At 40.9% G+C, this 20,040-nt stretch overlaps 1 protein-coding gene across 1 annotated transcript in view; it reads left to right on the forward strand.

Annotated features, from left to right (window-relative positions):
* LOC140239919 (twitchin-like) overlaps positions 1-20,040 on the forward strand; it is a 122,850-nt gene that overhangs the window by 86,208 nt on the left and 16,602 nt on the right. Inside the window, exons 58-79 of the mRNA XM_072319735.1 lie at positions 333-530; positions 1,077-1,188; positions 2,081-2,253; positions 3,531-3,662; positions 4,297-4,443; positions 5,166-5,321; positions 5,961-6,107; positions 6,613-6,758; positions 7,569-7,725; positions 8,115-8,226; positions 8,747-8,919; positions 9,378-9,656; positions 10,193-10,480; positions 11,442-11,477; positions 11,902-11,949; positions 12,456-12,540; positions 13,078-13,278; positions 16,274-16,412; positions 17,287-17,486; positions 18,356-18,493; positions 19,034-19,079; positions 19,925-19,996. Of these exons, the coding sequence (XP_072175836.1) occupies positions 333-530; positions 1,077-1,188; positions 2,081-2,253; positions 3,531-3,662; positions 4,297-4,443; positions 5,166-5,321; positions 5,961-6,107; positions 6,613-6,758; positions 7,569-7,725; positions 8,115-8,226; positions 8,747-8,919; positions 9,378-9,656; positions 10,193-10,480; positions 11,442-11,477; positions 11,902-11,949; positions 12,456-12,540; positions 13,078-13,278; positions 16,274-16,412; positions 17,287-17,486; positions 18,356-18,493; positions 19,034-19,079; positions 19,925-19,996 (3,185 nt within the window). The remainder of the gene's footprint in view (positions 1-332; positions 531-1,076; positions 1,189-2,080; positions 2,254-3,530; positions 3,663-4,296; positions 4,444-5,165; positions 5,322-5,960; positions 6,108-6,612; positions 6,759-7,568; positions 7,726-8,114; positions 8,227-8,746; positions 8,920-9,377; positions 9,657-10,192; positions 10,481-11,441; positions 11,478-11,901; positions 11,950-12,455; positions 12,541-13,077; positions 13,279-16,273; positions 16,413-17,286; positions 17,487-18,355; positions 18,494-19,033; positions 19,080-19,924; positions 19,997-20,040) is intronic.

The raw sequence follows: 20,040 nt of genomic DNA on the forward strand, positions 1-20,040 counted from the left end.
TATTGTCATCCAACCCGGCATCTACTTCCTCAAGCACGAAAAGTTATTTATCATGTTCCTCTTGATCAAGATGGGTCTGTTGACACCTTGCATTTCTTGGCTGACAATAATGGCAGGTCCTTCTTAGAGAACACGATACACACTCAAAAGGCTAAATTTGTGAATGATGACTGCTAATATGATTGTTTTACTATGATTCACTAACTACCGAAAGGCTGACCAATATGTGTAATTCCTATATTACTAAGGATCTATTTGTCTACCTGGTGATTGACTTTATAACTTGCTGTGACGAGGGTCATCAAGTTATTTCTTCCACCTGCTGTTGCTAGGCTACCACGTAGAGAAGCGCACTCCAGGCTCCGGAGATTGGGAACCGGCTAGCAAGTACCCCATCCGCGGCACCAACTTCACCGTTGATGGCCTGGAGCCCGGCACGCCCTACGAGTTCCGGGTGATTGCTGAGAACGAAGCGGGACCGGGCGAGCCTGCGGTCATCTCGGCACCCATTGAAACACAGAAGCCGCTCAGTAAGTCTCGTTTTTGTCGCGCTGCATGTCCTTTGTAACAAAAATAAATGAGACTAGCTCTCGTTCGAATATGAGACAAGTAGTATAATTGACGCGTTTAAAGTATCAGTGTAGTTACCTTAAGGTATGTTACTTGTTGGTCACATATGGAATTCACTTTTTAAGGACGGTTTTGCTGCAACAAGAAATGTGTAGATATGCATATGACTTTTCTGTGTCGAATTCTGAGAACAATATATAAGATTTTCAAATTAGTAAACACAAAACATGAATGAAAACCATGTATTTTCTTTGTGTGTAGCAGCTATGGCTAACGAAATTTTTATTCCATTTTGATTTTTCTTATTAGGGGCATATTTAACTGTTTGTAGTCACGTTACAATCGCTAAATTTCAACTTCCTATTCAAAACTTTGCGATGAGTGTGGTATGATTGCCCTCGAGTTCTGGTAACTACGGCATCAACTTAAGTTTATGCCTCTAAACGACATCGGCCCCTGTTGCGTAATCTTGATTTCATTTGACACCGTCTTTCCTACTTGGACAGAGGGCAAGGCTCCATCTTTCGAGAAGAGGATCCAGACGGTGAAGGGAGCCTTCGGTGAGGAGGCCAAGTTTGAGGCGGAGATCACCGGAACTCCCCAGCCCGAGGTCAGATGGTGAGTACGGACCGGACATTGAATAGCGCTCTCTTTGTAACTGATAGATTACACCTTGCTTAATTCATTATTGTTATGATAATAATGCATAACTCTTGCATAATTCATTATCATTATTATTGCTGGGTGATAGATGGATGAATGGTATTTTATCGAGATATTCATGTCTCGCTGTCATAAGACTGAATTGCACAAAGAATGACATCGCAAAAGACACAATAATGATTACACAACAAGTATTCACATCAAATAAAGATTAACTTAAATACAAATGAATAAAATGACATACATCAAAGAGGATGTACTGCCCGGGCAAGCATTGAACTGTTCCCTAATGCATATTTGTGAAAATAACTACTTATTTCTGAAATTAAGAAGATGCCAAGTCCCGAGTCTAACTTTTGTGTGTGTAACCATACAGTCCCCTCTAATCTAGTAACATGTAAAATACTCTGTCCCTCATATAGGACATTAAATAAAGGCACAATGTGAGAGGCCTACAACACGTACATGTACATGATCCAACTTCATTCATTTATCGCAATTAGCAGGGTGCATGAACTGGTGAAGTGGTCCCTCCTCGCATCCATCTGGACCCCATGGAAGACCAGCTCGTGCAGCTGAATATGAGCTACCAAGCCATCTTTTCAGATAGAAAATGAAACATAGAAGTAAACAAAAATGTTGCAAACATCTTTCATAGTGTTTAAATGGCTCCAACTCTCTACAACAACAACCCGGCATTGTTAATAACCAGAGTTGTGTGATTCAACCAGGAAAATAATTGAAATGCTGCAAAAAAAAAAATAATAAATTTCATGATAATGCAAACTCAAAGTTGACATTATCAAGCGAGAATTGTTGAGTCTTTTTTTTTTTCTTGTATCCGTAGGATCCGCAATGGCGAGGAGCTGTTTGCAGGATCACGTGTCAAGATCCGCGAATCGGAGACCACCTATACCCTGATCCTGACGGACCTTCGGGAATCAGACGCGGGTGATATCATCTGTGAGGCGTCCAACAAGAGCGGCACGGAGAAGGGGCGCGCCAAACTCAGCGTCCTCAGTAAGTCATAATCCGTCATCATGATCGTCTTTGAGTGTTATTAGGGAGCTTTAGATTTGCTGCGCGGACGTTTGAGCCGACGCTTGAGCTGGACGTTCTCCTCTTCCCTGCATCGTGCTGAAAAGTGGCTTTAGATTACGCTGAGACGCAACGTAAAAAAATAAAATAAAATAAAATGGCGCCCCCATATTATGATCGGTGCATGAAGTAGCTCTCTACGTCGTGAACTGAGCGGACGTAAAAATAGCCCAGAACGCGTAGTGAAAACTCAGGCGCGCGAGCTATAAATAGATCGCGTCTGGTACTCGATTCTGCGCATGCCCAAACCAGGTTTTTTTTTTCCTCTGAACGTCCCCGTCACGAAAATCTAAAGCTCCCTATTGATACAGCATTGACATGGTTAGAGTGTGCAGTGTCTCTTACTATGCTTCAAGAGCATCAAGTGATACCGTTGGCTACAACTTACATTGGTTTATTGGAAAAATCAGTCAGAAATAATTGTAACTCTTCTTCACTTCATTCAATTCATTTCCACACGGCTGTTCTTCCAAAAGTCCGTGCATTTTTAAACGCAGTTACATTATTATGATAAAGGAATATACAGGAACATATACACAGATCATACAAAAACAAGAATGAAATATACAATAAAAATACAAAACAACATCAAAAAGACAACATCAATATTTGAGTTTACAGGCTACAAAATTAATCACAATCCCCATCCCCACCCATCCCCCCTCCCCCTCACACACGCATTCATGAATAAGTCTACGCAAAGTCATTCGTGTTTGAACTTTTACACAACAGTCGCAACAGTCAGTCACAATCAAAATCAATACTTTGTTGCCATAGCATACAGCCTCAAAATCAATAAAATCATTTGATCGCTGTGGGTAATTCAACATGAAAGAAGGACCATGTTTTCATGTTTACCCCTTAAAAGGTGTTCATGCTTGACATCTTACGATCTACCATAGATTTCAAGACAACTTTAGATAATCGACATTTTGCCAATGTAACCTCTGTAATGTAGGCAGTATACATCATCTGGCAAATTTCCATGGATACGTTTGACTTGAGATTTGAGGTAAATCTAGCAACAGCAAACGACATCATTTCCTAAACTATATGACATGTCATAATTTACGTGTATTATGACTCTGTCAAGTAGGCTACAAGACATGTGACTGTGAAGTGATCTTGTAGTTCGGTAGTTTCATGTCGGTAGCTGACCTCGGATTCACAGCTATCTTTCCTATGCTCTGTATCCACAGTGCCACCGAGTATCCGTTCTCCACCTAGGAACGTGGAAACGGATGCTGGAGAGCCGTTCAAGGTGAAGATTCCATTCGACGGCAAGGGCGACATCGAGGTCGCCGTTCACAGGGGACCAGAGAACATCACAAGTACGTACTGGTCGCAGTAGGCCTACTCTTAATAACCACCCCCACTACAAAGTATTGACATCCTTTCAAATCTACGGAGTATAAAGCAACCCCTTTCGTCAGTTGTATAAAAATGATATGTTGGACGCACACAAGGTATCAATTGGTTTCTGACTGCCATATCAAGGCCCCTGAAAAGGTTTTCATAGATAAAATGCTGCTTTTGTTTGTAAATCGTAGAAGTGTGTCGTCAATTTTATCTCAGATGTACAAGAATAATGTAGCATATACCAACTCTGTTTTATCACAAACAAAGCTGCCCGAAGGCAAAAGGAATGCAGTCAATAAGAAATTTACAATTCCCGATTAGCTATGCCTCTAGTCGGCACAGACTCATCGCCGAAGTATAATGACGTCACAATAAAGAAGAAACAATTAGTGACAGTGGATTTTTCTGTTGCCAAAACAACATCGGGCGTTCTATTGTTTGCTAAACTACTAACAACATGTTGATTCGTGAGAAATAGTTTTTAGATTTGCCTGAGTTGCATATTTCTAGTCAAAGTTGGGGACAATGATACGACGACAATTGATGGCAAGAAAGCCGTAAGTGCACTCAGAGACCTAATAACTCCTTAACTTTGTCGTGTTGCAGGCGACAGCCGAGTGAAGGCCATCGTCTTCGACGAGTACGTGCAGGTGAGCATCAAGGAGGCCGAGCCCGAGGACAACGAGACGTTCAAGATCGTCCTCAGCAACGTCGTGGGTTCGGACTCGTGTACCTTCGACGTCAAAGTGACCGGTAAGTCCTGCGCCGTTGCCATGGTGATATCGATGGATAAAAGTCAATGGGTTCTAACAACACAGTTTGTTCTTTCTTCGCTACATTGCAATATATCCTGATGATGGGGTTCATTGATTGTGAGGACAAGACATGTTGTTTTCGTGAATGGGCTAAAAAATCAAATGGAAAGTGTGATCATTGTCGTGATTGTCATGGAACAAAATATCTTTTGTTCAATACCTTCCACACATTTAAAAGCGTTGATGGTTGACACTTTTAATCTTAGACTGATGGTGTATGAACCTTATTTGCTTCCTGTGAATATTACCTCACTGTGTTGGAAATAATTTTGACTAATTTTCCAGGGACCGGAGCGATGAGAAATAATATTATTTCGTTTGCCTTGCCTGATTGATATGCATTACCCATTCAACTTAATTTTGATATAACTTTAAGACTCAGTCTCACGTATGAACCTGCCACATTACTCAACAATAGTTTACTGTTAGAAATCATACAATCATGTTCTTATCCTAAGAAAAATAAATGATATGCATTTCATGCATGGTATATGCCATATTAGGAGATTGCTGCTTGCTCTTATTGATGGTGAACTATTCAGAACAGATGTAGGAGAGTATGTCAGCATAGTGCACAAGGAACAAGCCAGAAGACACAAACCAAACTTTTGGCGATCACGTCGGATTGATTTTGTTATCTTTATCTCTTTTTTTCTTCAGACAAGCCGAGTGCACCCAAGGGACCTCTGGAGGTTGGCGAGGTGACAAACACGTCTGTCGCCCTCTCTTGGAAGGCGCCGACCAATGACGGGGGAAGACCCATCAAGGGTTACACCGTTGAGAGACGGGACGAGGAGAACCCGGACTGGGTAACAGGTAGGTGTGTGGCAACGGGCAACGGGCAACCTCTGGCCGAGAGCGGCTGGAGCACCCGCTATTTCATAACTTCTTTGCATTGCTCGTATCTTACAAGCTGATAGCCATTATATGCATGCATATGAGAGATAAACACTGATGAAGACAAAAAATCTGACTCTTCTGAAGAATTAAAAAAAAAAACCCGGAACCCGCAGCGTAATGCGACAGGTGTTCATACGCTCTGTGTTTGATGAACAAGGCATTGTCATTTTCATAGATATAGGACCACTTCAAGTCTCTGGACCTGCCTTTCCTCCAATTATTGTTTCATTCTACATAGAAATGTTCTTAGTTTGAGGCGTAAGATCCTGTATACGAAATACAGCAACTTAATTAGCAAAAATGAATTAGATGATTTTTCGATACAATGAAATGAGCTATGAAACTTTGACTATTTTGATACGTATCAAACATAACGCTCCGAGCGTTGCCTACTGTTGTTGTTGTTGCTGTTGCTGCTGCTGTGGCTGTTGTTGTTGTTGCTGCTGCTGCTGCTGTTGTTGTTGTTGTTGTCATCGTTGTCGTCGTCGTTGTTGTTGTTGTTTTATTCGACCACGTGATCGAATAAAACTTTTGTTTTCACTTTTCAACCTCCAGCCGGAAGCTACATTCAGGGCCCTGCTTTCACTGCCCAGAACCTGGTCAAGGGACGTGCCTACGAGTTCCGGGTCATGGCTGAGAACGACGTGGGACAGAGCGCACCGCTGGCCACCAGGGAACCGATTGTAGCCAAAGCGCCATATGGTAAGTCTTTGTTCTTCGTCATTATTTCTACACTATTCAGTAATCCATTTTTCAGAAGAATAAGAATGAAGCGAAATTAGAGCTTGTTATATGACAGAGAAGGAAAGGGGAAGATTTGGTCAATGTATATGCATCATATCAGAGAGTTTTGTAATGCTTCGTGGGGATTCACCATTGCTTCTACTTTAAAAAAAAAAGGCACTTAAAAAGAAAATCAGACTATTTGACAGTCTTATTGGTCTGCGATTAAAGAGCTGATAAGCCCTTAAAGAAATTGCAGTAAAGTTTGGCTTCTCAGAGTTTACTCTACAGAAACGTTTACTAAAATACCTTGAAATAGAGGGCATCATAAAGCGGGAATTCTTATCTATCGATTAAGTTTTGACAATTGCGTGAAATTCTACAGAACGACGAGAATGTAGATGTCCCACATTTCATGCACACGAATGTTTCGTTTTTACCACTCCTCATCACTACGCCTTCGTCGTGTAACTCGAATCCCCAGATCCTCCCGGCCCTTGCAGCAGCCCCGACATCGCCGAGGTGGGCAAGGACTTTGTGAGTTTGACCTGGACCAAACCAGACGACGACGGCGGAAGCCCCGTGACAGGCTACATCGTAGAGAAGACCGAAGCTGGAGCCGAAAGATGGGTAAGAAGACCTGGATCCATGCTGGCTGGAGTAGAAACTAATGGCTGAGAATATTGCCTCCAGCTATCAATAGCGAGCTTTAGATCTGCGACACTAATCCTACTACGCGCGGCTATGAGACACATATATATTATGTTCTACACATGCGCGAACAGCTGCTGTTACCACTGTCCAACCAGAAACAAGAGGCATCGTTAAATTTAGCGTCGCATATTTGAATCTCGCTATTGTCGGTGATTGTCTACGAGCACAGCCCCAGGGGGAACCATGTCTCTTGGTTCATGTTACACATCTGCGTTTTGAACAGCTTCATCGTATTCTGTCTTACCGTAGGAAACCAGTGAAATCATTTGTTTGAGATATGGATAGACCTGTCTAGAGGAGTGACAGGGATACTTCGGACGTGATCTGAAATTGTCCCTGTTTCATCATAATTACATTACAGTCACTAAAATATTATGATGATAGTGATCCGTAGCATAGTGTCTACAGCACTAAGCAATAGCAAGATATGGCCTAACCTATGGCGTGAGGAATGTCCGTGATAACTATGCATTAAATGTAGTGATAGAGATATGTTGCTGTGTCGCTTCCTTTTAGATGTACCATTTTCAGTATGCTCTGCGTCGGGTGACTTGGTCTACTCTTCTGCCAATCAGAATTGCCATATTGAATCGTAAGTCATAAGCGTTTGTTAGATACAAGGCAAATTCTGATCTGCAAAAGGGAGAAGTTTCTTTTCTTCCTCAGAGAACAAAGAGGACGCCCTCTCAGACCTTCCTATTTGCCCTTTTGTCATATTTCCCTTAGGCTGGCGTGAATCTGAACCCTGTACCCATGCTGTACTTCATGGTACCCAGCCTCATCGAAGGGCGCGAGTACGAGTTCCGTATCGTCTCGGTCAACCGGGCAGGACCGGGCGAGCCGTCCATGCCTAGCCTACCCGTTACCATCAGGGATCCCAACCGTAAGCCTATGAGACATGTTTTATCATCATCCCCACCATTCCTCGTCTGTCAAGGATTCTCAATGAGTTGCAGTTATCGGCGCTTGGGATACCATAATAATCTTGTTGTGACGCAAACATCTAGCCTCTAGTCTCGTCTTGAATGATCTTTTTCCTTCTCTTTTGGACAAGTGTATTATCTGCACCAGTAAGGTTCATTTTTTAGTATCAAAGAGCTTCATTCACAATTATGTTAAATGAAGTAGTACTAATTTTGTACGAATGATCAAGTTTTGCATAGTTTGCTCAATGCAACATCAACAAATACGTCCGTGTCTGAAGATACTTGATGCACTGTTGGGATTGATGGTACAGACCCTGCAATGATTGTCCTAACTTTGTTCATCTAGCTGTGACGAGGCCGAAGTTCGAGCAGAACGTGAAAGACACCGTGGGTGTTGAAGGGAAATCAGCCAAGTTCAGCTGCTCCTTCAGCGGTCTCCCCATGCCTGAAATCACATGGTGAGTCAACAGTGGTGGCGTCCTTGCCTCTTTCATGTCCACTGAATATTTTTTCTCACACATAGATGTGTATTATGTAACGAATGTACTCTATGGCCTCACCTCGCCTACCCCATAACATCTCGTAACCCAGTCGTCATGGCGCAGTCACCATGACAAAATCAAAGTATCATTTACCATTGTCCACTGCCCTTCACTCTTCTTTAAGGCCTCCCGGTGCCAGGTCGACCCACTTAAAACATGTTTTCATACCTGTCAGTGAGTTGGGGACGATGGAACACATCTTCCTTGCATCTATGGTCGCTGCTTTACTGTCTCAGAAGTGTACAACATTTTCAGTGCACAAAATAAAAGAACATCTACTCAAGGAAGGTGTCTTGAAGATCATATTCTTAACGACGTCAAAATTTAGGCACCGTGAATGGCTTGTTCCATCCCTTTACCTATATCAGACAATGACGTGTTGACATTCTTGTGTCACACAATCGTCACTTTTCTGCCTTTTTTCACTCGTGTCCAGGACGAAGGGACAGAGGGAGCTATTCAACAGCAACAAGTTCGAGATCGAGACCTCCGACGGTACCTCCACTCTGATCGTCAACGACCTCACGCTCGACGAGGAGGATGAGTACATGGCCGAGATCAGCAACGCGGGCGGCAAGAAGTACAGCCGTGGAATGCTTTCCCTCAAGAGTAAGACGTTCGGAGCGCAGTAGATTTATTTTTCCTGTTCCTGTTCTGCGCAGCTGAACAGGCGATGCTTCGTGACGTGTTGATTCTGTTTCTTCTGTAATACTAAATGGGTTAACTGTTGATAAATGTTCGTCCGGAGTAGGGGGAGTAATTTGGGACGATCTTATGAGCCACTTTTCCAAAATTTTAAAGTGAAAACAATGTCTTACTTTTTGTCGCAATTTATGTTTCTGATATTTTGTTGGTTTTCTTCAACGTGAATAATCAAATCTACCGTGTAATATCAACGTAAATGGAACAATCAAAATCAACTGCAGCTTAGGATTTATCCGTTTACTGCGCACTAAGTTTATTTTGATAGTTTGAAGTATATATCATCTCGTAGCCTAAGAGCAGTTATTCATTTCAGTTTTTGTGAATGCTCAAGTCAGCTGCCTTTTCCATTTCGTCATCCACAGCCAAACCCACCATGCGGGTACCCCTGCGCTACCAGGGAGCCACCGTTACCTTCGCTAAGGGCGAGGAGGTCCACCTCAAGGTAGGCTTCTCCGGCCGGCCGCAGGCCGAGGGCTCGTGGCTCAAGGACGGCCGGTCCGTCTCACGCGGCGTCGAGAAGGGCGACCGCTGGGTATCCATCCGCATCGAGAACGCCGAGAGAAGTCACTCCGGCAAGTACACGGCGGTCGCCGAAAACGAGGTCGGTGAGGCATCCGAGGACATCGACATCTGTATCACCGGTGAGGGAGCTCTTCAGCTTTCCTCTTAGTCGACTAAGCCTTATATTGAGTTGGTTATTTGCGATTGTGAATAACTAATATCCGAGTAACGCTTGAGAATAAGTCAGCAGTAGAAGATGAGATTACTTGTTACTTAGATTGATAAGAAAAGTGACGTTGACAAGGTAGAAACAAACTGAATTTCTTGAATCAGGCCCTACAGTAAAGAAAAAAAAAACCCTGAATATCCATGTATCATGAGTTTTTTTTTTTCTTTCTTTTTGCGCTCCTTCAGTATAACAGTAAATATTTGACAGTTGACAGGAAACCTACATTTTCGTTGCTTTAGAGATGTATAATAAGATTAACCTGTCCTTTGACTTTCCCTTGTCATGCTTGTACTCCTATTAACTCTGTCTATTTACATGATACTTATCATCAAAATTGAACGGAATATTCAATTTTATATACCATCGACCTGGCACAAACCGGCACGATTTTATATAGTATTGACCTGGCACAAACTGTCATTTCCACGCATTCTCACACTCTCCCAGACGCTCCGTCGAGAGTGAATAGCCTCCGATGCTCCGACATCTCCCACGAAGCCGTCGAGCTGACATGGGAGAAGCCGGACGACGACGGCGGCTACAGCCCGCTGACCTACGTCGTCGACCGCAGCGACAACAGCGGCGAGAGCTGGGCGCGGTGCGGAGCGTCGAGCACGACCATGATCGCCGTCCACTTCCTTGACAACAACAAGCCGTACAAGTTCCGCGTGCAAGCAGAAAACATCTACGGTCGTGGCGAGGGTGCCGAGGTCTCACATACCATCACAAGGGAAGGTTAGTACCGTCTGGGATGCTTATATTATTTGCGTGGTAAAAGGCTTAACTGTGCGCCATAGAATATTTCTTGCATTTGGTGTTTGGGTGTGTATGAGGCCATGAAAAGAATGAAATGATGTTAGCCGTTCTCATTCCCTTGAGAACGGTGAGAACATGCTCGCCGACTGGGTAGGCCATTTTCAAAGCCACTCAAGAAAGAATATGTGGGGCACCGTTAAGCCTTCTACCACCCAACGTTCTACCGCCACGGAAGCCTAGATTCCATTATACTATTTGCGTTCTGCATTGCTCACCGGTGAATTGTTTTACACTTGAAGACATTTAAATGGTGGCAAAGAAAATTTTCGATAAGAATAGTCATTTTAGTATTACTAACATTTACAATACTTTATAGTGAAAAGTAATTCATCAAAGCAATTGACGAAGGAATGGAGATTGTTACCCATACATTCATGAAGGATATTCAAAGAGTTGATAAAGATAATAACTGAAAATTACTAAAAAGAATCGAACAATGCCGTATCCTGCAAAGGTAGTACATGCCGACATGTTTTCATCTTCACCTTGATGATAATTCGAAATTCATAACAGACTAGCAAATTTGATACAATACAAGCCATTACGTCATAACGTCGATCTTACATTACATGACAAGATTATCATCTGACCAGCAGACCACGACACACACACACAGAATCCTTGTTAAGGAGCCACGAAGGAGAAAGAATGTAGCAGGTCCAGATTTCCGTGAAATTCTAACATAATGCACGCTTAAGGTTGTATGTCAAAATAGTGCTTTGTTTATTTTATTGTGTTTAAATGTTTTATCTGTAAGACTTGATATGCAATAAATCTCCTGCTGGACAAAAAAAAAATGAAATCAAAATCGAAATGATATGATATCAACAACATCAATTTGGCTCTCACACTTCACATCATTTTTCTCGATCGTTTGCAGGACCCGCCAAGAAGAAATTCATTGTCGAGGAGGAAGGTAAGAAATTGATTTTATGTGACATAGTTGTATTTTATTTCATCCTGAATTGATTAGCGCAGCCATTCAGTCAGCTATAATCTTCTCAAAGTGCAGTGAATCTTGCTCTGCGATATCCATGTAAATAATAGACACAAGGAGACAGTACAAGCTTCAAATGCTTTAAAATAAAATGTCAGTGTTTCCAATCCGTACTCTTAGCCTTGGGTGATAGTTGCAAAGATTACACTCGGGATGCTGAAAACATATTTTGTCATGCAGATGGTTTCATGATTGAATGAAAAGCTGGCAGTTTTGACTATTTTTGGCACAATCGAAAGTAAAATATTAAACACAATTTGATGTTCGTTTTAGTTAATCATTGTGTGTAAGAAAACCTTCAATACACCTTGTGTTTTTGTTTTTTGTTTTTCATCCACTGTAGAACCCCCGAGGCCCAAGGTACCTCCAGTGAGGGACTACGACCAGTGCGGTGAGTCAAGGATCCTTAACTTCTCTTACTTTTTTCCCCTCTAAACTCCCCTATTTGCTTAAGACTCCTTTAGAACCTTAGTCCCCTGATTAATTTGAAATCCCGTCCGAGTTCCTTCGACAGTATTGCACAAGACCTTAGTTGACCGAGACACCGAACGACAATGTTATTATCAAAGGCATATAAAATCTTTGTATGGTATTGCACGAACAACTTTTTTTTTCTTTTCCTCTGTTGAATGAGAAATAATCTCACCAATCAATACTTCGAAAGCATGTTTGGAACATTCTGACCCCTTTACGAAGATGCCTTCATTAATCAATCAAAATCCTTGACCTTAGCTATAGCAGGAATGCCATTTCCCTGTTCTCATGCCCTAACGGGACACAGTGTCATATTGGTTCATTAGCATTATAACGCATAATGTAGTAAATATCAGCAATATACCCTTGTAATCAACCATCACGTTTGAGAGATTTTCTCTATTTTCTTCGTATATATCACAGTTGACGAATCGTTCCAACCAGTCACCGCAAAGGTTCGCCGAGGAAACGTCGAGGACAAATACCACATAGGAGAAGAGATCGGAAGGTAATGTCTGTTGTGTTGTTGGCGGTAGATTTTGTTTCGGTTTGTTTTGTTTTCTTTGATTTGGTTTGGTTTTGTGTTTTTGCTCAAGGACTAGTCTCTGATCTCAACCCCCGTACGAAAGGTGGACACCTGTGCACCTGTGGATTTAATTCATTCTCTGAGTAACAGTCCGAAATATTAGCGCATTCACGCAAACCAGGTAAAACGTGTTTTACTTAAAACGAGAAAAAGAACCCCAGTATACTAACATTACTTTCGTAACTTTTTGAGGGTTCAAATGTACATTGTTTTATGTTTATTTTCTATTGTTTCGAAGAAAATGGGCAAGCTTTGATAAAAAGCGAAGGTTACACCGCTGCACTCCTGACCCAAGTTCCACACTCCAAGATTTTCATAGACAGATGTCATTAACTTGAAGCAATGAAACTATGAACGCGCGGTGTTGGGTTATTAATTGAAGTGTTTAAGAATATATATGTTTCGCATACGCTGAGGTTTTTCTTCTAATTACGACGTCGAGCATTCCATTTCGATCAGGGGTCCCTTCGGTGTCGTCCACCGCTGCATCGAGAGAGGAACCGGCCGAACCTTCGCCGCCAAGTTCATGGACGTCGAGCCGAAGGACAAAGCCTTCATCAAGCAGGAGATCGAAACGATGAACCAACTCCAGCACCCCAGGCTCCAACAGTGCCACGACGCATTTGACATGGACGACAAGTTCGTCCTCATCACAGACTTGTGAGTACCAGGTTGACGACGACGACGAGTCGTAGTTAACCTCCTGCAATGAGACAGGAAGCTGGTTCAGATACAGAGAGGATTTAGGAAGAGAGGGAGAAGACGTAGGCAAATTAGTATTAGATAAACGAAAAATATTCTTTGGCGCCAAAAGACAACACTGAACTGAAGGAGAAGACTCAACAGCTGTATGTTTGCTGGAGAGCACGAGAAATATTACTAGATCGAGCAGCTTTCGCGTGAAATAGTAGTTTTGTTGTCGAGGTGTTGTCGCGGGAAATGTCGTTAATCACTTGGTGTAATCTTATTTATTTATCTAAAAGAGGAGTGAAAGAGCTCGCAAGAACATGACAATTCCCTTATCAGCTCTTTTACAGCTATCATACCATGTATGCCATGATATCAAAAAGATAATTTGTCCTTACGAAAATCGTCCTCATAAATGTTATTGCAAAACTGCAATGTGGATTAATAATCATTAATAATTAAGCAACATTTATTTTTAAGATATGGCAAACATTGTAAAAGAAGCTGTGTTCATAAATATCGTATTCTGGAAATGAAAATTACGTTGATGTTTTCCAGTATCAAATTATTCCAACTCGGGCCTACATAAAATAAATTGTCGTAATCAGGTACCCTACGAAGTAGACAAATCGTTAAACTTCAAGTTCAAGTTCAAGTTCAAGTTCATATTTATTCGTTTTTTCCACAATATACAAACATAAATCTCACTTTCTTAAGTGACAAAAACAATGCATACAATTGTACAGAGAAGGCAACAATAATAGGAGAAAAAAAAACTAACAGTAGCGATACATTGCAATAGGTGCTAAGATAACGAAAGTGAAATGGTTTTCAATATATGCATTGTGTGAAAAAAACGGAGGGACCCACTAAAAAGACAGAGCTTGTAGAGTGTGGGCCCCTCTTGTATTAGAAGCCCGATGTAAAAATTGAATTGAAAACAGCAAAAAATCCGTACAAAAAGTTCGTCACAAAAAAAGTTTGGGAGCCCACTAAGAGACAGACGAACAAACAGTTATACATAAAACAACAACAAACAGAGTTATGAACATGCAACAGGACTGGAACAGCAACAAGACTACTTGTAGGAGGAAAAACAAGAAACAAACAGACTTGACGACACAAGAGGAAACAAGACTATAGCGTGATAAAGAGGTAACAGAATAGAAAGGAATATGCAACACAGACAACGATCCTCGGAGGTTTGAGGAAGAAAGAGAAGAAGAAAAAAGAATATAGAACAAACCCTTCAACTGCGAAGTATAGGTTAAAGAAAATCTTTTAATCAAGGCTTGAGCAATAGCTATATAGAATAATAAAGAGAACGGCAATGCCGATATTGCGGATGAGTAACAAAGTAAGCCTATTAACTAATCTGATTCTGCGAGTCGTCATTATAAGATTGTAAAAGAAAAGACTTTAATCTCCTTTTAAAGGAGTATATAGATGGAGCAGATTTTAAATCATGATTCAGGGAATTCCAATAATTTGGTCCAGTGTAAATAAGTCAATCATTCCATAATTACCCCACCCGGCGTTCTAACGAGTTTCATTTACCACTTCTTCGAACGATTTTAGCAATTTTTTATTCATTTTAAAAATAAATAAAAAATTGCTAAAATCGTTCGAAGAAGTGGTAAATGAAACTCGTTAGAACGCCGGGTGGGGTAATTATGGAATGATTGATTTTTTTGAAACATAGAACCAAAGATAGGTGGGAGTAAATTGTTATCATACATATACATGAATTGACCTAAGTTAAATAAGAATAATTCGTTGATTTTTAATAGCTTATAACAGTCAAACAATGCATTTGTATGTGAACGTGTAGGAGAATTAGAAATAATACGGAGGGCTTTCTTTTGCAATAATAACACTCTATTCAGCAGTGTCTGATGAGTATTGCCCCAAGCTAAAATTCCGTAATTAAGGTAAGGGAGTATCAAAGAGGAGTATAACACTAATAGGGTCTTTTCAGGAATATAGAATTTCAGTCTATTCATAACACCTATATTGCGAGAAATAATTTTGCAGATATGATCAATATGTATTTTCCAAGAAAGTTTATTATCTACAAAAATACCACGAAATTTAAAACATGACACACTTTCTAAATTACAATCATTCAGAACTATTTCTGAATTCAAAGAATCAACAGTATTGCTGAAAAGCATATATTTAGTTTTTTGAACATTCAAAGATAACTTGTTAGCTCTGACCCAGTTGGTTACTTTTTTCAATTCCGTATTTACTTGTTGAACAAGAACATCGATATCGTTATGGGCAAGAAAAACACTGGTATCATCAGCAAAATGTATAAAAGAAAGTAGCTCTGAAACAGAGGAGAAATCATTGATATAAATTATGAATAACAGCGGCCCTAAAAGACTTCCCTGTGGAACGCCACACTTAACATCTCTTGTAACTGAATGATTATCTTTGATTGAAACAAACTGTTTTCTGTTAGCTAAATAAGTCTTGAACCACTCCAAGGCCTTCCCGCGTATTCCATAGTGCGATAACTTATGGAGCAAAATGTTATGATTAATCGTATCGAAGGCCTTGGAGAAGTCCAAGAATATACTAATTAAATGAGAATGGTTGTCGGTTGCATTAACAACTTTATCAATAAAATGAAGAACTGCGTGGATGGTACTGTGTCTCTCTCGAAAACCAAACTGGCAATTTGTGAATATTTTGTGCACATTAAAAAAATTAATAATTCTGGTGTATATTATTTTTTCTACACATGTGGAGTATACACACATGTGGAGTATAAACCGAACAGAAATTAACGTCAAGTTTCTTGTTTCAAATCCAAAGATGAGTAACGCTGACTAAAATTCAGAAAATTTCAAACAAGCCAACCAGAAAATACGTCTTGTTTCACCCTATGGTGCTTTTATAAGACAATGAATGGCTAGACAACCATTTGACAAACTGATGACTGTCGAACTTTGACGCACAGTGTCAGCGGTGGAGATGCATTCCAAAGAGCCAAGGAGAGGGGCACGCTCTCCGAAGAGGTGGTGGCTCGCTACACCAGGCAGGTCTGTGAGGGTCTGTGTCATATCCATCTCCAGAACCACATGCATCTGGCGCTAAGGGTGAGTACCCCACACCCCTTTCCCCTTTCTCTAGATCTCACCCATATCGCACACACGGTCTCTCCCTCTTTCTGCGTGTTACGTGTGTATTTCTCTATCTCGTCTAAACTGCTTTTCAACTGTTATACAGTATGCTCCCGTTATAACGAAGTCCACAGGACTGATGGTTTTCTTTCGTTATATTGACATTTTGTTAAAACCAAACAGTATAGTGTACAAAGATATATTGGTGATAGCTTGGGGACCTGAATTTTGATGTCGTTGTAACGAGAATTTCGTTACAACCGTGTTCGTTATAACGGGAATGCACTGTGTAACAAGCCGACGTCCTTGTTTGTCACGCAAACGTGTGGCATACGCTCTGCATTCACCTCTATTCTTCCTTCAGATGGTATATCAAAGGCTAAGTTTGGAAACACATCATAAACAGATGCACACGTAAACATGATTATACGCACATACATATGCATACACTTTCAGTAGGTCATTCTTGTGTGCAGTATTTCTTCTCTTTCTGCAGATATCCTTGTTTGTCACGCAAACGTGTGGCATACGCTCTGCATTCACCTCTATTCTTCCTTCAGATGGTATATCAAAGGCTAAGTTTGGAAACACATCATAAACAGATGCACACGTAAACATGATTATACGCACATACATATGCATACACTTTCAGTAGGTCATTCTTGTGTGCAGTATTTCTTCTCTTTCTGCAGATATTGCCATTCCCATTGGTCAACTGTAGTCTACCCAAGCCTGTTTATCTGTTCACTTTCAAGCAGCTTGAAAATGGAAATGTGTATTCATTTCTTTCAAATGTCAACGATTCATAGATGTCCATTGTAAAATGCCTCATTTTGTTGACACCCTACAGCCACAAAGTATACTTTTCGAGACCAAGCGAGGCGACAACATCAAGATCATCGACTTCGGTCTTGCGGCGAAGTTAGATCCCGACGACCGAGTCAAGATCGCCCACGCCGAGCCCGACTACGCCGCGCCCGAAGTGCTGAACGGCGACGCCGTCGGTTTCTCCACCGACATGTGGTCTGTGGGTCTTATCGTCTACATGCTGTAAGTTTGGGGCGATACTTCCCCAGCCCTCTCCCACCAATAGCACCGCCTTTTTTATATAATCGTATTCGACTCATTTTATGTGTTCCCTGTCGCTTTGTAAGCGTACCTGAAACAGTGAAGGAAAATAAAGTAACGGAAAAACTGGCAGGAGAAAGAGATGCATGTCCACCTTTCTGTTAGTTACTAGTGTGTTATGAACTGCCTTTATTGATGTAACTACAGATGACGATTCATACGTACTCGATTGATACATTGAAAAATCATGGAAAAAAAAACGAGTATACTCTGACAAATGTCTATGTTAAATGCGCGTTGTAGCAAAATCAGCCCGTCCTCAATGGGTCATAAAGAACACTGAGCATATGGATTACGTTGAATCAGAGATATGGAGAGATGTGTTGCAAAGTACTTTTCTCTCAGAGAAATGACTCAATATTATATAAAGAGCAGTCACTGAGTCATCAAACTTTCTAAGAATTATTTGGATACACTGCCTGTCATACAAAAACTTTGCATACATCCAGGGGGTGTTTTATAAAGCTGTTCGTAAAGTTACGAACGACTTACGAGCGACTGGTGATCAGTTCTTGTGCATCAGTATAGCACATCAGAAGTGATCACCAGTCGCTCGTAAGTTGTTCGTAACTTTACGAACAGCTTTATAAAACAGGGCCCAGGGAACTTTATTATCGAAATATCGAGGGACGATTTGAAGAGATGGTAATGCTGAGATCAGAAAAACCTGTTTGATACTCGAGGCGAATAATCTAACAGCTTCAACAAGACACCTTTTCTCCAGAGAGAAGGCAAACATAATGGCGTGGCCATAACGACTAACTTGTTGTTCTCTCGTCCCCTTCCCCCAGCCTGAGCGGTCTCCATCCCTTCGAAAACGAAGCCGACAGGATACGATCCTGTAAGTGGTCATTCGACCGGACAGCCTTCAGGGACATCTCTGAGGAGGCCCAGGACTTCATCAGCAGGTTGCTCATCAAGGACAAGTCGTGAGTGTATATTTTGTATCTTTCTTCATCATAATGTGTATCTGACTCACTGGTATGACCTACGACCCTCAAAAAAAAGTTTCTTTTAAAACTACTTTCTCTCAGTAATCACAGTGTCAAATATCGATGTGACGATTCTAAAGAACTGTGTACATCATGTATTTCCCCATGGGAGATGTATTTATGAAGAGAAAGGATGAACGATATTTTAGAGACAAAAATGGAATCACACGAAATTATACATGCAAGTTCCATGTTCTTGTTTGCCTAATTCATGTGCGCATTTCCTTTTATAATCATTTCCGATTTAGATTTTATAAATCCAGCAAGCGGTAAGCCATCTTACAAGCTTTGAGCGCCCTCGTGCTTATGTCATAATCATCATTCTTTTCTGCTTTACTTTTGTCGGTTACTGACTTGTTGGTTCGCTAGAAGAAATGGGGGGTTGCAAGAGATCTCCGTTGTTCGATCTTATCTCCTGTATTCAGTGTAAGTTGTCCTCTTTTAAAACATTTCACGCTGCTCTTGATCTATTACTAGGGAGCGAATGGCTGCACACGAAGCTCTGGAGCACCCCTGGCTGAAGGTAAGAATCAGATTAACCCCATTAACCCTCGAAGAGTATAGACAGAACTCTCCCCTTCGGCTATTTAAGTATTCTATGTTTAGACTCCCTTGAAGTATGTTATTTATCTTAATGACGGTTCTACTAAACTCGAGTAATATTTTAAGATTAAGGTACCATCATTTTTAGTGTCATTTACGAGTTAACTCTATCCCCACTTTATTTTTCAAGATTGCAACATGACATGTGTTCTACAAATTCCTAGATATATGCAATCTTATTATGCAGGATTATACTTTCTTATTATTTATTCTTCCGTTTATGTATCATGGCATATATTCTAGGTATGGTTAAGAAGTTCAAGTTCAAGTTCATATTCATTCGTTTTTTCCACAATATACAAACATAAAGAAAAAGAAAAAAAAGAAATTCATTTTCGAACAGCATCTACATACCTGCATTTTGATTTTTCATCAAATTAATCAAATTCAAACTTTGCAGGCATTGGTTTTGTATGCATATTATACAATTTACTCTTTTATCTTTTTTGGGGGGTTGTTTTCTTTTTTTAGTTTTCTCTTGGAAGCTACATGAACGCCTTTTAACAGTACAAGCGGTAGCATTGTCTATGGAGAATAAATTCATGGCCATGTAAACGAAACATTAGTAAGAGTTCATATCTACCGTAGATTGTCTTCAATCAGTTCAGCTTTATAGGGTTTTGCTTTTCTTCACTGGCTTACCCCCGTTCCCATATAGCTGAGTAGTCTTTACGAATTTGTGCTCTAGACTATGCCTGTGAACTTATTATGCAAACCAAGTTCATTTGAATAATGAGGCAACGTTCTTGTTTTCCCATCCGACAGCCTGAATTCCGTGGAGGAGCAAAGAACATTTCTTGCGACAACCACGCCAGACTTCTGGGCGAAAAGTGGCTGGTGAGTGGTGTCATTCTTCTACGGCCGTGTGGTCGACCTCTTGA

Source organism: Diadema setosum, chromosome 16, assembly GCF_964275005.1.
Source record: "Diadema setosum chromosome 16, eeDiaSeto1, whole genome shotgun sequence".
Taxonomy (NCBI): Eukaryota; Metazoa; Echinodermata; class Echinoidea; order Diadematoida; family Diadematidae; genus Diadema; species Diadema setosum.